Genomic DNA, 15839 nt, shown 5'->3' on the forward strand with positions numbered 1-15839 from the left:
TGTAAGGTCGTCAAGAACATCCAACTCCTGCTCGCCGAACCACTTATGAAAAGCCCATACACGAAGGGGAATAAGGAGGATAATCAAGACCGGGAACCCTATCCGCGAATCTGTAGCGGGGCAACAAATTGACGGACCATGAAAGTATGGAAGGGAGCCGGTAGATTGCTGGGAGACATTGGTGGGATGACACACGTAGCCAGTCAGATCGGGATTACTCGCAATAGCCGCCAAAAAAAACGCCTTCTATGCAAGGAAACACAGCTGGCTACCAACTTATTATAAACCAGAGAACATTAGAAATTTTATTTTCTTCTTGCTCTGACTACTCAGACGAGCTTCATGCCCCAAATGAGCAGCCATATTATAGATTTAGATCGGATCCGGGGTCGGAATTTGTAGGGTGAGTGGGTACTATTCCATAGCCTTTCTAATCTTACTTTGCCATTTCTATTGGCACATTCTGACGGCGATGGCTGATGCATGGCCACGTCATGCGAGACCTACATATGCCATCACACCGGGCAAAGCATCGTACCAGCAAGAGCCTGATAACTGAATCAATTCCTGGGCTCCCACACAGCAGCTCGCATTTGCTTGTTCATAAATAGCGGCAATGATAATCTTTTCTTTTGTTTTCTATAGGACCCACCTTCTTCTACCTGAATAGATCCACGAACCCTTGATGGGGAAAAAAGGAAAAAAGAAAGGAAAGTCGGCAGTATCCAAATCCGCTGATACAGCTGTTGTACCTACGGAGCCGGTTTCTGCAAACGAACAAATTGTCAGGAAAATGAAAGACCTGATCCTTAGGTTAGATACTACGGTTATTAATCTTATCTCATATAATTACTGACATCCAAACTAGTCAGTTTCTCAATCCGAAGTACAGCGATTTGTCTATCAAATGTGGCGATGAAATCTTTCCAGCCCATCGGAACATACTCTGTCCCCAATCAAAGTATTTTGAGATCGCTTGTAGTAGCCAGTTCAAGGTGAGGCACTCCATTTCTTATCAGCCGTTATCATGAAGTTGACGCTAATAATTATAGGAAAGCAACGGTGAGATCATCATTGAGGATAGCAATCCCATGCTTGTCAAAAAGAAACTCGAATTCTTGTACACGGGCGACTATACTTACGACGGTTCTCCAAGTACCCAAGCTCTTTTGAACTCAAAGAATAGTTCTGAATGCTCGTCCCAAACATGGACAGAAAATGATGAGTTAGATGCAGACACTGCACAATATTCAAATCCATCTCGAAAACCCAATACCACAAATTTGCAGAGCTGTCATGCCTTCTTTCACGCTCAAATTTACGCACAAGGTGATTATTTTCAGATCAACGAGCTTAAGAAAAAAGCAAAGGACTACTTTATGAAATCCTTCTTGGAACATCCCGACCGACATTCATTCAGCTCCTCCGTCATTGAAGTTTACAGCTCAACAGGAGGGCACGACCGTGGCCTAAGAGATCTTGTTGTCCAGCTCACGACCGATAACCTCAAGACTTTGAGGAGTGGGGGTGATCCTATATTCTGCAATAGTCTTTTGGCATCCGTTCCCAATTTCATGCTGGATGTCTGTCTTTCGACCTTGGACAGGTGTGCTGAATATCAGAGGCAGCAAGCTGGAATCTGGGGTTAATAGGAACTTGATTTCGAAGCGCGAAAATACGTCGAATAATTTGCAGCTGCTCAGCTTTCTATTTGTTGTGCTACTTTATCTGTTGGTACGGTGACAATGCAGGGCTTCAAGCACCAAAGCGGAGTAATGGTGATATTGACCTAGTGGGCTTATTGAAGGGCATTCCTCGTCGGAGCTTGTTCAAGCATTGTCTCGTTGACAGAGACAGTGATTGACGCCCTTTTCATGAATGAGCTAGTTTACCCGTAATAGCCCGAACAGAGGGAAACCTGCCAGACATTTTACATAGGAGATTGATTACAATATTCGAACCGTAGTTATATTTTAAGTCATTAGGTTACGCTCCATCCTGTAGCTCAGGCATGGAAGGGATACAGATCTCGGCATGTGCTTCCACAAAAAAAGCTGCAGTCGCCTGTAGCACAATTAAAGAATCCTTTGCGCTGCTTTTCCGCGCTGCTTTTCCCTGCCACTTTTACCCCACCTGCTTGGCTGATTACACAGACACCGTGGGTTCTTGCCAGAGATGCCTATCGAATCAGCCCAGCTACGGAATGTTCCGCACCTTCCACATGAATAATAACTCCGGCCACTGTGCCCGTTTTGGTTCCACGGTTTGACAACTTTAAAGAAAGTCGGAACCCGACATATCTTGCATGAGGGGCTAGTAACGCTGTAAGTTAAAGTCGGTCCCGCCACACATGGTAGCAGGAGACCGACCGGGGCAGGTTGCAGCTGAGGCGTTAAAACGAGTCTTGATGGCGATGATACAGGACCTTCCACTGAGGTAGGTTGACTTGTGTTGGCTGAATGGAGTCTTTTGTAACAAGTTGTTTTCGAACAGTTCTTGTCGGACGAGGTTATTCGATGGACTATCATATCGTCAGCGTAGAGGGAAACGATGGCGCTTATGGAGGTATACAAGCTGGGTTCTTCTCGATTCTGCTGGTGGGGTAGGGCCCCTTCCTCCTACCAAGACACCAATTTATAAGCTCCATCTTCAAACGCTGGTTAAGCCAAATTTATGGAAGAGAGATGATATATAACAGGAAGTAAAACACTGAGCATGACCTACTTGTGCTTTAAATATCCAAATTTTGGTAGCCTTCGCGGTCCGCAATTTCTGATCATGCGGCGTCCGAAGTTCGTGCTCGCCATTCTGCCTTGTCGATGCCTCCGTATTTCCGAATCGATAATGTCAAGACCATGATAGGCTGCTTTTCCCTTTCGATCGAGCCTCAAAGCACACGATCCACAACATAGGATTGGTCTTACACGGATTATACAGGCTCAGCCAAATATGCGTTGTCTCACGGCGTCCCGCCCTAAGCCTCATGGCCGTAGCTGACCTCGTCTTCCCTCCCCCTTCGGGACGTCCAAGCTCCCAGGCGTTTCGTAGGCCATGCTAGACTTTCGTAATTCTGCACTCCAATTGATATTGTAAGTCAGATGCACCCATTCAGATTATGTATTAGATACCGACGAACTAGGATTACACGAGAGACACGTAGACGAGGCTATATTTCACGTCAGCTCAGACAACACTAATGGCCGATAGGCTGCCGGGCGGCTTTTAGTCTATGGCAGCCAAAGTAGCACCGAGTAAGCTCACTTTCAGTTGGATTACTTGCCTGCATGGCTGATATCAGCTGAATAAACTCCCTTCCGCCTGCCAAGCGCAAGTTCTATCAAGGCACTTCCGCCGGAAATATTCGCTATACATGAAAAATGAAGTAGCACTTGCCAGGCTTTAGAGGGATAGGGTTTCCAATACTAGGAAGTTATTGCAACATTGCCCCCTGCACGCGAAGTGGAGAGAATCTTGCTGTCGTGATCAAGTGCGCCAATACAACAGAAATCAAGGGCTTGCATAGGTCGCCTATGCCTTCCTGCTGCCGTAGATTGCATGGTGCTGTGTTTTAGGCATTGGGGTATATGGTACGGAATTGGCAATCAGGGTACTAAGTTGTCAACAACATGGCGCTGCCTTGTGGGCCGTAATCGTGCTTTCTTACCTAGCCACGATGGCTGGATTCACAAGAATGAGTCAAGAAAATCAAGGGAAGAGCCTTTGTAAAGCCACTTCTTGAGTAGAGTCACGCTTTTCAAATGAGTCACACATTGATCATAATAAGTAGTTCCATGGTACTAACCCAGTTTCTTCTATGGCCCGGAGGGATGGTATACCGTCTCTACCAAAACAGTATATATAAATGCGTCCAGATCGTGTAAGGCCACACCACACTCGGGAGGCGGCAGCTGCCCACATCCGAGAAGAAAGTTTCGTGAAATAGATCCTCTCTCGCGGTTTCCATACCAGTCATTCCACGTGACTGACAGTCTATTTTGTCACGTATTTATGCATCGGTGTTATGATGTATTGAGTGCAAAGTCTTTTCTCTAGGCGAATTCTTTCAAGTAGGTCTTTAAAAACGCATTAGACTCCTGACTAGCTATATCTCGGATACTTACCCACTCTAGTGGGCAATGATGAATCAGACTTTAGAAATATGCCTATGCCAAAATTGCACTTTTGCGTCATTTAGCTCGTTGGCCACTTTGGCCCTCCTTTAATTTTCCATAACAGAGGCCATTGGTTCAGTTTGTAGTCAATGCTCTGTATTAGTTTCGTGGGGGCATACCGTCGTTCCTATCCGCCTGCCCTGGGGGTCGACCGCTTAGTCAGTATTGAGTCATCTAGAACAGAGATAACGTAATCCACGGTCGCGCGGCCACCACTCTGGTAGGATTACCCGATATAATCTGAATGAAACCTTTGAATCAACAAAAATTCATACATATATACTATATAGCCAATTACTAGGTGTTTTAGAGCACTGTGTACGTCTATGGTCAATACTGAAGTAATCTATACAGCGTAGAGACACGCGTGAGGGGCTTTCTGGAGGTTGAGGTAGCTGCTCAACCTCAGCCTCAATCTGGATCTTGCTTATTTTGAACCTCTTCTTGTTGTATAACTCTCTGAACACCTTCAATGGTGGTGAAAAAAAAAATTAAAAATAAAAATAAAAATAAAAATAAAGACAAAGACCCGCCTCCTATCTGTACCATCTTGACTAGTAGCAGAAAAACTGGTCTCAAAAGGGATACTTCTCGGAATAATCTTATTCCAGGCCGGCTTGGTTATGCCGCGAGGTCCGCCAACGTGCAGCCCCTGAGGGCACCTGCACCGGAATGGCTGTGGTTTGTACGACACCACCCACTGCACTTCTGGGAACTACGCCTGCTCCAGCCGTGGAAGAGCTGGATTATATCTCTTACGATGCGTTCAACGCCCATAATGACTTACGTAAGCAACAGTACCTGGACTCGGGCGCGCCATCAAGTTCTCCGTGAGACTGGACAGATCTGACCTCGTTGTCAATAGTATCGATAGTGCCGTGTGGTTGTTGTCTTAGCCCCGTATTTCTCGGGGCCATGGATAACACAATACCCCTTTAAGCTTCTTTGTTATACTTCACGGCGAGTTACATAGTGTGCTATTCGGTGCTTACTGTTCCCTCCACTCTTCGGTTATCCTTACTGGCACGGATAACAGTATCTTTTCACTAAATCGCAATATCGCGCCTGAAACGCCGAACTCTACCAGGGGACAGAAAAATTGGCTTATTAGCTAGCCCCTTTCTGCCGAAGATGATCTGTCGAGTTTAGCAAGGTAACACCGACGCTGGTTGAGGGAGGCTGATATGCTGTTCTTTGTTTGACAATCTTGGCGGAGTCGGGTCGAACAGGCTTAGCCCCGATGTTTCTCTGGAAGCAAACATGCTTCGCTACATATATAGTAGACACCACTGTGCAATTAGTCCAGCATTGTCTCTTTAAGGCCATGCGTCCTCCGCCAGCTTCCTATCATCACATACCGGAAGAGAAGCGCCAGTATCGGCCAATCATATTTACTGGGCAGTTCAATCTATCAAAGCCAACCAATAATCACCATGAACAAAGAGACATCAGAATATCCACACCGACAGCTGCTCCCTAAAGCCTCCCTTGGGAAAGTAGGCCACTCCCACTCTCCCGTCCACGCTCCATCCAAGCGCAGATCATTCGCGTGCACAAATTGCCGGAGAAAACACATTAAGGTTAATTTCGTGAAGTGAACTCACACTGATGAGACTAACTAATTATAGTGCACTGGTCCTCCATCCTGCGAAACATGTGTTCATTCTGGGCGAACTTGTGTATTCGAGCCCTCTAAAGACCGATGAAGAAAAGAAGCTCTGCGACATGCTGAAAAGGCAACAGAAAGATACAGAAACGCCCTGGTGATGGTGATTCAGACATTCAAAAGCGGTGCAGATCAGGATGTCCGTGATCTGGTGGATAGGATAAAACAATCTTCTTCGGTTGATGACAGTCTGGCAGAGCTGCAAGAGATGACACATTGAGAGAAGTAGGATGCACGTTGACCACATGTATTTAACGTTTGTCGCTGGGAGATGTTCGGCGCCTTGGAGAGTCTTCACCGAGCAGCTGACCAGATCCGTAGCGGGTATTGAATTCATTTTTCTCCGCCCGCGCGGGTGGCTCTTCTCCTATCCCGACTTGTCCACGGAAGTCCCGAGATAATTGCTGTAGCGAAGTGTCTGACATTTGGCCCAACCAGTGCGCCGATTTCGAGCCAGTGATGATAAGCTTGGCGGAAATCAGATCTCCAATGGTAGATACCACGAGCTGATGTGACTCATCTGAAGATGTCACGTCCTCAAAGATATTTGTGCGGGCTCTGTGTGCCAATTCGGAGGCCTCTGAACAGACATTAAGACATTGGATAATGCTTTCCCTCTCCTCCTTGATAAGATTCAAGTTAGTGGGATCCTCGGACATTATGCCCTGTTGCGGCATTTGTCTCAGTCGATTTGTCAGTTCCATCAAATGGGCCTGGAGTGCCTCCGAGTTTGATGACACTCTTGCGCCAAAGTCAGTGAGCATAGCGCTGGTCAGGTTCTGGGATTGACCGGATATATCATCATTGCCAGAACCAAACTGTATAGACATATTCTCACCCTTATAATGGAGTTGCGGAAGCTGTTTCTGGAGGTGTATAATGACTTGCGCGACACGAGTACATATTGTCAGGCATTGCTCAGTGCTTTCTTCTCCATTATATCTCGTAAGATAAAAGTATCAGACCTTTGAACAGGGCCCCTGTGCTGATCAAGCGATTGCAACCTTTCCTCGATGTCTTGTAGATGCTCCTGAAGGTCAGACGTTGCTTCCTCGATCATGGTCTTATACTGGTCGATGACAGCGCTGGCAACAGTGGCTTGACGACTGAGTATATTGAGTCAGGGTCAATGGTCCATAGTCATCGTAAGGCTCATATATCTTACAATGTGGCGCCCCCGAGAGCGATGGAGATAGTCGCTTTATAACCAGCAAGCGTTGTTTTCAGGTCATTAATATTCCCACCCATGTACTGTAATTTAGCCCAGTCACGACAGCTTGTGCGTTGGCCGTTAGAATGGGCCACACATTTGCGAATAATTTCTCTGAACTCGCTGCATATTTTCCCACATCGCAGAAGAGGTAACTTCAAGCTGGCCAGCTCGGCTTCATTGTCCATTACTGCCGAGATTAAGGTGCCGAGGACCTGTGTTAAAGATTCCAATTCATACCGTAGCTCACGAACTGTTCGCTGCGTGTTTTTGAAGCCCTCGACTAGAGCATGGAGCGATTTGCTCGCTTCAAAGGCGAAAGTCGCAAGCGCGATCAAGCTGGAGGCCACGGAGAGAGCATCCGCCATATTGATTCGTTCGGCCTGGAAGAGGGGATTGAAAACTGACAGGTAAGATGTCAAAGAGATAAATATGTCAGAGGTTCAACCATATGTCTTGGAAGGTGTGGTTCAATCTGGAAATAATCCGCTGGCTCCTAGATTTAGTCATCATCAGCGGGTCAAGCACGAGGCTCCCTGTGAATAAGCCGGGCGGCTACAGAAACGCTGCGATTGGGAGATACAAGGTTCCGTATCAAATGTAATGACCGTCCGTTTCACGTCACATTTGCGATCACAACGGAAACCGGAGGGACAGATATGTTGCGACCTCATCAAGCTTTTACTGCATCCCTATATCCTTCATGAGAAATAATGAACCCCTGCCAAAGTAGAGACTTGTTACATTTGGTTTGAGCTGATGATTATATATACGATCCGAATGCGATCGTAGCGAAAATACATATGGTAGTACTAAGCTTCGCTACCAGCAGTCCAAGAAGACCCCGCAATAAAATACGCAACTGTCAATACGAAAGTCGACCAGAGCCGCCCCTGGAAGACGACCTTTCTCATTCTCCCAGCTAGACCTCCGAAAGAGAAGGCTTAGTTTAGGTTTCGAAGTCAGGCAGCCCAATCAATGACAGATGTATGGTCGTTGGCGCCGCGGTTTGGCCAATCATTGCATGATTGACACGTACAGAAGAGGGACTCCTTACCCGTACTGTCCCAAGCAATCCGTGCGGAGACTCCTTGAATGTTGATCAACGCCTATTGTGGCGGTTATCTTCGGTAAATTACGAGCGATTAGGAGGGACCTCTAAACGCTCATCGTGTGCTAGAATTATCTAGTGAACTTGATGCGGAACCCGGTGTGAGCTTTCATCAAACATCGGGGTAGCCAGGGGGGAGTAACTCTTATTCTAATGTGAACGTAGGTTACTTGTGGTTTTTAGTGGCTTATTCGGACTTCCACCAGTCAGACTAATGGCAAACATTGAAAGGTCAGCATATGTTCTCTGTGATAAGAATGAAAATTCTTTTCTCGAGGGGTTAAAAATCTCCCACCTTGACATTCCAGAGCGATGACACATTGCTTTATCACGTGATCTCGTAGGGGGATCATAATCTATGGTTCGATCAAACCGTAACCGCAACCAGTAGCTTTCCCTTTAGGATGTCTATGAATATGACATGGCAGAACTAGCGGAAACGTTTTAGTGCACTTTCGAATGATTTGAGTAGCACTGGTAAGTTCCCGGGCCGCTTTCACCCTGGCACGCTGTTATTAGTATTGGAGCTTCAGCCTGTTGAACACATGCAACTTAATCATCCTTCATCACCAAAAGTAAGGGGTGCGATGAGAAGTCTGAGAATTTTCTATGCACATTTCCACGCATAATTTACCATGAAGATCAACCTCAGTACATGTCGGGGAATGGGGTTGGCGCCATTGCCCCATATTCACTCTTGCATAGCGTTCTAACAGTATATTCTGTCTTTCGCCCTTCCCAATTATCGAGCCATCTTACTTAAGTAGAAGGCACCTGGCTACTAACATAACAGTCCATGTCATTTAAGGCTAGCTATAGTTATCAAATGAGATATCTCAACATACTCCACAATGCTTGAAATTGGAGGTTGGGACGTGTGCCCTTTGTTGCAGATTGTACTTGTTTTCGCTGGTACATAATCATGTGAAGCAACTGCCTGCTCAGTGCTCAGAGCGGCTTAGCTAAATTTCAATCGGGCTCAATCTTTCAGCATATTGGCCGAGAATACTGTTACTTGGGACTCGAAGGTCATAACGTAATTCACCATCGCGCGGCCCATCTTGTAATGCTGTGTTGAAAGCTACCTTTTTATTACTATAATATATCTCAACAACAACAAGACTTCAGCTCTGTGTCTGGAAATCAAAACCTTTTAGAGAAAATTTGTTATCTAAAGATACTTTCTTTTTTGTCAAAATTAACTGATTAGTACAATTTTCCAATTAAAATACAGGTAATTTATATTACCGGCTTATTCGAGTAGGTAGAAGGTTTTTTTAAAAAAAAGTATACGTGGTGACACCACTCTTACAGAACGAATCGTACCTTTGAATTTTCAAGAGTGAGCGAACACCATCCACGCGGCGAAGCAGACGTACCTTCCACACTAAATACAACGTATATGATCTATTCATATTAAAACCCACCATGTCCATTCAGGCGGTAGTCTCGAGCTTGTTTAGGCGACCGGAACGACCGTCCACAATCGGTGCACCAGCTATGTCTAGCGGCATTGCTGCCGAAGGCTAGTTCTGCTGTCGAAATTCCTCGTGCTGAGCCCGCACTAGAAATGATTGGGTGTTTGACGCACAAATGAAAGAGGAACAGAGCGAGAGACACTCTGACTAACGACCCGAATATCTATAATTAGGCAGGTGACATTCTGGGCAAAAGCGCCCTACCATGGTGTCTTCTCCATTTCGACAAGTCTTTCTGTCAAAGCAGTAGATACCTCGTACTCAAACTCTGAATGATCCTTTCGGACTTCATCGGATTGACGAGATCCCTTGAGCGTACCGAGATGTGGAAGGGCGAATCTTATAAGGATTTCTTGTAGGTCTGATCTTGGCGGACACTGGGACCCATAGACATCGCTGGTAATTGCGAGAGATCCGCAGTCGTCCCAGTCCTTTCTCATGTTGGAGTCCAACTTCTTTTTGGATGTATCTTTAATCCTCTAATCAAGTATTTGTCTGCCACAATGTGGATTTGCACGTTGATGTGCGCACGCCTCCACTGCCATGATAGAACGTCTTAGGCGATACGCTCCGTTGGTGATATTCCCTCTTGGATCACAGAATCATCCTCCGCAGCAGTATCACTTTTCCCAGCGTGATCATCCGTAATCTCTGGTGAGTCATCATAGCTGCACGGTAAAGGAGATCAAACTATCTTGAAACAATGAAGGGTCATCGGGAATGTATACGGCGCGCGATTTAGCTTCTTATGTGGAAGTTAACGGTCAATCTCCGGGTGTCACCGCTGATACAGTATTTTTAAAAGTACCATTTGCAGCCTTGTCGAAAGATGGCGACTGTGGGCACACAATGCAACGATGAATGTGGAAGCTTGATGATGGGTATCTGACTAAGAGAATACTTGTACCCCCGGATATTGCTTCCATCTGGACGACCGTCGAGATCCTTGCGCGGTTATATGTACCTTGGTAGTAGTAGTGCTGTCACCTAATGCACGATGGGTTTGAGATTAAACAGATATACGCAATGGCATGGCGGAACTCGACAGAATTGGATTTTATCTTCACAGCGGCATAGCATGACATTTCCCAAGCGAACGACGGCTGACCCAGCTCGGGGTATTATATCAATATCCAGCAATCGTTTATAGGATTACCGCCACAAGGTCTCCGAGCCGGCAGCATTTCACTACAAGCCACCTCAAATTACGGGGGAAAAATTTTAAAACCTAAAGAGAGAGAAAGAGAAGGAGAGAGTAAGAAACGAAAACAACAAAAGAAACTCCACCGAAAGGCAAAGCCAGTCAAGGTTCCGCTTCTATAAGATACTCTGTCACGAAATATACCCACAATAATTGAAACAGGCATGGGATAATTCCTTCAAGCTAACACATAGGTGTTAAGGATCCCTCAGCACCCCGTCAAATCCCACCTATTTCTTCCCACTAGGAGGGGTATAAGTCGAGGCACCACTGCCGTTATTGTAATAAGTGCTCCCATCGGCGTTGGAATAATAGTAGGATCCGTTACTGGAGGAAGAAATCTATTAGAATTGATTTGGCAAACTCCAGGTCGGAGTAGAAGAATAGTAATGAGGAGGTGGAATGTAACGGGATGACATTACTGACCTGTTTGAATAGTGGTAGGAGTTTGGATTAGAGCTGCCAGAGTAGTCGCGGGAGCACCAGTGGTTTCCCTTTGAACATCAGGCCTTTAGCTAAGGTTTTGGATCTACAATATGGGGTGGTACTTACCTGACTGTTAGTGCCGGAGCCCTTGTAGCTGAAGTCTTTCCCAGACCTGGAGGCAGCAACGTACCCTTGGTCCCGGTTGGTTCCATTGATCATGCAGGTGGACTTTTGACACTTTCAACGTATTTATGCACTCGAATGGATTCATAATACTATGATCGTCTTATTACATATTAGTTATCGACATATGTTTCTCTTGATACGGATGTAAGGAGAGGTTGCTCTATGGACCCACGCTATCGAAGGGACAAATCGCAACAGAATTTTGCTAGATTTCCTGTCCTGAAGATGAGAAGCAGTGGTGAAAGATATACGTTACAAGGTTTGGACCAATCCAAGAAAGCGAACAGCAATGCCCAAATTAATAAGAATTCTCGTGACATGCACTGTCTCTAGGACTTCAGTAACCGGTATATCAAAACTGCTGCAATAATATGAACAGGATCAGTAGTTGATCTTGACATAGTGTTGATTTTAAAGAGCTGTGCCAACGTAACTTGTTCAAAATTCATAGAACAGAAATATGAAACACGTAGCGCTCAGTCAACAAGATAGTCTTTACTTGAGGAAAGGAGCTCTTGCCAACGCATCTGCCTGGATACCCCAAATATGCTTTCCTAGAACGGCTAATCTAGAGCCAAAGTTCTTCAAAACGACATCAATGTCCGGAACATTGTGTTGAAGCGCTTGACTATACATATCGTCCGTCCCGAACGTTGCAATTTCCCACATCCTCTTCCACCCTTGGATTGCCACGGCTGCATCCGGACAATCATTCCGGATATTGGTTGCAAGCATGTAGAACGAAGATCGCTTGGCATGAAACCTGGGATGCTTGTACAGTTGCACTGAGGCAAAAGTTGTAAATATATATAGTAATTGTACAGTATGTGGAGACTCGACTTTGTGTAGAAGAACGATCATCGTTCCCCCCAGCTTGACATGCTCCAACCCAAGCGACAGCTGTGTCAGGGTCAGCCTGCTGGCTTCTCGATGTTCACGGTAGGTGGCCCTGTCGTGGTTTCTTAGCACCTGACCATCACATATGACTAGGTCAAATGCCTGTCCAGGCTCAAATTGACGGGGTAAGAATTTCCCTGTATCTGGGTGATCGTTCGGGATTTCCAACAGGCCCATATCCGCAGCCAACAGGGTGATGTCAATGAACTTCACCAAAATATTAGGATGCTTAGGTAGAAGGACATTGTGACCTCCTTCACACCTTGGTAAGCTGAATCCTATAGCTCGGGCTGTCGGATTAATTCGCAATGCTGTTCCAAGAAAGCCTCCCGGTGCCATGCACATATCAAGGATACGTTGTTTGTCCTGATAAGGGCTATGGATCCGGAAAACATCCGTAAGCTGTTGCATGTCATCTCCTATTTCTTTCATCATTCTGAAGAAATGCTTGGCTGTTTTCTTATCAGCATTGTCTGCTGTTTGACGCTGCTGTTCGAAGAACCGATCACCCGCCGGATTTTCCCAACCCTATTTTACTAGTCAACTCAAGGTCCTAGAAATGGCCGGCTTAACCTGACCTTATGCCGAAGCTCGGATAGTCGCTGAAACTCCGGCACCTCATTTAGCAGGTATTATGCTATGATCTTAGCGGGACTTTGGCTCTCGCTAGCTTGGGAGGTAGTTGCCTCGTGATGGGGAACGGTACTCTGAGATGCGCCATGTGCGGCAGAGACGTGCTCATACGCCTGGCACCGTTTATTCTCTGTTGTTGGAGACATTCGTGCAAGGAGGCGGTATGTACTATAGAAGAAGGAACAAATCTGTACGTAATGGTAATGGGGTATTGACTATATTTAAATGTACGCCGGGCTGATATTGCTGAATATCAACAGCCGATAACCGATCACGACGAAGATCGTTCTCTCGGACGATGTATTGACGTGGCGTTGACACGCATTTTGGTGTTTATTCAGTTCCAATCAGGCCTCGAGGCAGCCCACCACAGCGGACGCAGCTAATGCAATAGGCTAGATCGTGAGGCCACTATAACCCACGGTATGGATTGCAGGTATGGAGCATATGACTAATGAGAAGGACACAGGGCGGAAAGAAGGGCGTGATAGCCGATAGCGCAGGCCGAGGTGGTATCCAGATGTTCTGCCGGCGGGAACCAGCAGACACACACTATTGTCAGGCAGCCATACGTGATAATGACTCCGAAGAGTTTGTGGAATAGTATATAGTACATAGACTAGTGCAGTACGAGAGTGAATGTACAAGGCAACGTATTGGAATAGAATCTCCAGTAACTAACCTGGCAAAGAAAGATTATCCATGTAACCATACAAGCCGTATTGATGGGGCTTAGTACTAAAAACAGCAGAGACTAAGAGACGATCCCAAACTGCGTTGTCGGCCAGCCTTATGACGAAATGATCAGAAAAAGGGCAAGAAGTGACAGACGGCTTCCTTCACTCCTCAATATTTACAAAGCCTCATTTTCTTCTCCTGGTGTTCTCAGAAGTTCATTCTTCCGTCTTGGACTGTGCCGCTCGAGCCAGACCCAGCTACCACGCACTAACGATCGAGTCAAATGGACAACATAATCCAAAGGTTATTCTTTAAAAAAGAAGTCAAACTCGTCAATACCAGAGAACAGCGAGTGTCTGCTAGCATGTTAGAAAATTAACGTGGAAGTCGGCAGGTATAGCTGATTGCAAACCCGTCTAGATGCAGTAACGCAGACTGGTAGCAGTGGCGTAGTCAACTGAACAGGTGAGATTATAATTTCTGAGTTTTTATGGTTCTTGGAAAATACTGATCTCATTCAAAATAATACTTGTGCCTACATTTGAGCGTGGAAGAACGCATGACAACTTCGAAAAATTTGTGGGGTTGGTATTGGTTTTTCGAGATGGGTTTCGATATTGTTCAGTGTCTGTGTCTAACTCAAAATTTCTCTCTGTCCATGCTTGGGGCGAACTTTTAGAACTATTGTTTGAGTTCAAGTGGGCTTGGGTAATTGGGGTACCGTCATAAGTATAGTCACCCGTACACAAGAATTCAAGTGTCTTTTCAAAGAGCATATGATTGCAATCCTCAATGATGATCTCACCGCTGCTTTTCTATAAGTATTTGGATCAATTCCATAACTGCACCTGAAAAGAACTGGAGTATCTTACCTTAAAGTGACTACTACAAGCAATTAAAAAATACTCTGATTGGGGAAAGTGCATATTCCGATGGGCTGGAAAGGTTTGGTCACCACACTTGATGCATTAATCGCTGTACTCCGGATTGAGAAATCGACTGATTAGATGACAGTAGTTATACGAGATAAGATTACTAACCGTAGTATCTAACCTAAGGACCAGTTCTTCCATCTTTCTGTTAATTCGTTCGTTTGCAGAAACCGGCTCGGTAGGTACAACAGTTATGACAATGGCTGTAGATACTGCCGACTGTCTTTTCTTTTTTCCTCCTTTCCTCATCGAAAGCTCATAAATCTCTTCAGACAGGAGACGCTGTGCCCTATATCAAATAAAAGAAAGGGTTATCAGTGCCGCTATTTACGAACAAGCCAATGCGACCTGCTGTGAGGGAGTCAGGGATTGATTTGGTCATCAGCTTCTTGTTGGTACTATGCTTTGCCCGGTGGGATGGCATCTGTAGCCTCGCATGACGTGGCCATGCAACAGCCATCGCCCATCAAAATGCGCCAATAGTAATGGCATAGTAAGGTCAGAAAAGCCATGGAATAGTACCCGGTTGCTTTACAAATCAGACCCCGAATCCGCTCAGGATCCATGGTATGGCTGCTCTATTGGGGCATGAAGCCTGTTGTAGCAATCGGAACAAGAAGAGAGTGGAATTCTCAATGTTCTCTAGTTTATAATAAGTTGGTTGCCAGCTGGGTTTCCTTGCGAGAAAAGGCTATTTATTTCGTGGCTATTGCGAGTAATCCCAAGCTGACCGGCTGCGTGTGTCACCACACCAATCGCTCATTTTTCTTTCTTAACTGGTCGCTCCATGCCGGCTACACGTAACCTTATTTGCAGGGATGGTACAGTACTTGTGAGAACTATACTTTGCGTTTCTTGGCCACCTGCACGCAATCATAGTATTCGAATTTGATCGACACTTTGATGTTTAGTAGTCACCAAGGTGGAGAATTCACTGGTCAATTTAAGGGCCTGAGGTGTAGTATGTCAGTCCTATGAGAAATTATACCTCAGAACTATGCTGCTTCTTGAGGGGACATTCCCCAGCTATCCGGATACACTGAGAATGTATGTCTATGTTTGATCCCTCGCACCAGCAGCCGACAGTTTGCAGTACCACAACGAAACCGGCTCATTTCAAGCAGTCCGAGGCAGCCATGGCAGTTGTGCAAGGTAGAGGTTAATGGTCTGTGCAGTGATTGCTGGCCCTCCAAGGGTGAAGGGATCCCAGCAGCGGTCGCCTTTCTCATCTCCATTTGACAAGCAAGTT

The 15839-nt window shown here is 45.8% G+C and overlaps 7 protein-coding genes across 7 annotated transcripts; 3 read left to right on the top strand and 4 right to left on the bottom strand.

The window, feature by feature from the left end:
• Positions 1 to 793: 793 nt before the first annotated feature.
• Positions 794 to 1649, top strand: BDQ94DRAFT_164183 (BTB/POZ domain-containing protein; the record flags this gene model as incomplete). The annotated part of the gene is made up of 3 exons (XM_026769937.1): positions 794 to 813; positions 869 to 995; positions 1053 to 1649. 3 exons carry the CDS (start codon positions 794 to 796, stop codon positions 1647 to 1649), a joined length of 744 nt encoding a protein of 247 aa, XP_026619825.1.
• Positions 1650 to 1959: 310 nt separating this feature from the next.
• On the bottom strand, positions 1960 to 2942 carry BDQ94DRAFT_127417 (uncharacterized protein). The gene is made up of 3 exons (XM_026763892.1): positions 2725 to 2942; positions 2572 to 2618; positions 1960 to 2521 (listed from the first exon to the last, which is right to left on the bottom strand). The coding sequence occupies exons 1-3, from the start codon at positions 2805 to 2807 to the stop codon at positions 2076 to 2078; spliced, it is 576 nt and encodes a 191-aa protein (XP_026619826.1). The 5' UTR covers positions 2808 to 2942; the 3' UTR covers positions 1960 to 2075.
• A 1902-nt stretch (positions 2943 to 4844) lies between these two features.
• On the top strand, positions 4845 to 5321 carry BDQ94DRAFT_164185 (uncharacterized protein; the record flags this gene model as incomplete). Its single annotated transcript, XM_026769938.1, has 3 exons — positions 4845 to 4936; positions 5113 to 5207; positions 5260 to 5321. 3 exons carry the CDS (start codon positions 4845 to 4847, stop codon positions 5319 to 5321), a joined length of 249 nt encoding a protein of 82 aa, XP_026619827.1.
• Positions 5322 to 5605: 284 nt separating this feature from the next.
• On the top strand, positions 5606 to 6058 carry BDQ94DRAFT_164186 (Zn(II)2Cys6 transcription factor domain-containing protein; the record flags this gene model as incomplete). Its single annotated transcript, XM_026769939.1, has 3 exons — positions 5606 to 5752; positions 5801 to 5849; positions 5889 to 6058. The coding sequence occupies 3 exons, from the start codon at positions 5606 to 5608 to the stop codon at positions 6056 to 6058; spliced, it is 366 nt and encodes a 121-aa protein (XP_026619828.1).
• A 31-nt stretch (positions 6059 to 6089) lies between these two features.
• On the bottom strand, positions 6090 to 7416 carry BDQ94DRAFT_164187 (uncharacterized protein; the record flags this gene model as incomplete). Its single annotated transcript, XM_026769940.1, has 3 exons — positions 6090 to 6762; positions 6804 to 6944; positions 7004 to 7416. The coding sequence occupies 3 exons, from the start codon at positions 7414 to 7416 to the stop codon at positions 6090 to 6092; spliced, it is 1227 nt and encodes a 408-aa protein (XP_026619829.1).
• A 2421-nt stretch (positions 7417 to 9837) lies between these two features.
• BDQ94DRAFT_164188 (uncharacterized protein) lies at positions 9838 to 10563 on the bottom strand (the record flags this gene model as incomplete). The annotated part of the gene is made up of 3 exons (XM_026769941.1): positions 9838 to 10106; positions 10205 to 10286; positions 10420 to 10563. The coding sequence occupies 3 exons, from the start codon at positions 10561 to 10563 to the stop codon at positions 9838 to 9840; spliced, it is 495 nt and encodes a 164-aa protein (XP_026619830.1).
• A 1382-nt stretch (positions 10564 to 11945) lies between these two features.
• On the bottom strand, positions 11946 to 13126 carry BDQ94DRAFT_186147 (uncharacterized protein; the record flags this gene model as incomplete). Its single annotated transcript, XM_026775068.1, has 3 exons — positions 11946 to 12875; positions 12926 to 12964; positions 13049 to 13126. The coding sequence occupies 3 exons, from the start codon at positions 13124 to 13126 to the stop codon at positions 11946 to 11948; spliced, it is 1047 nt and encodes a 348-aa protein (XP_026619831.1).
• Between the last annotated feature and the right edge of the window lie 2713 nt (positions 13127 to 15839).

The sequence above is a fragment of the Aspergillus welwitschiae genome, assembly GCF_003344945.1.
Source record: "Aspergillus welwitschiae strain CBS 139.54b unplaced genomic scaffold BDQ94scaffold_85, whole genome shotgun sequence".
Classification (NCBI taxonomy): domain Eukaryota; kingdom Fungi; phylum Ascomycota; class Eurotiomycetes; order Eurotiales; family Aspergillaceae; genus Aspergillus; species Aspergillus welwitschiae.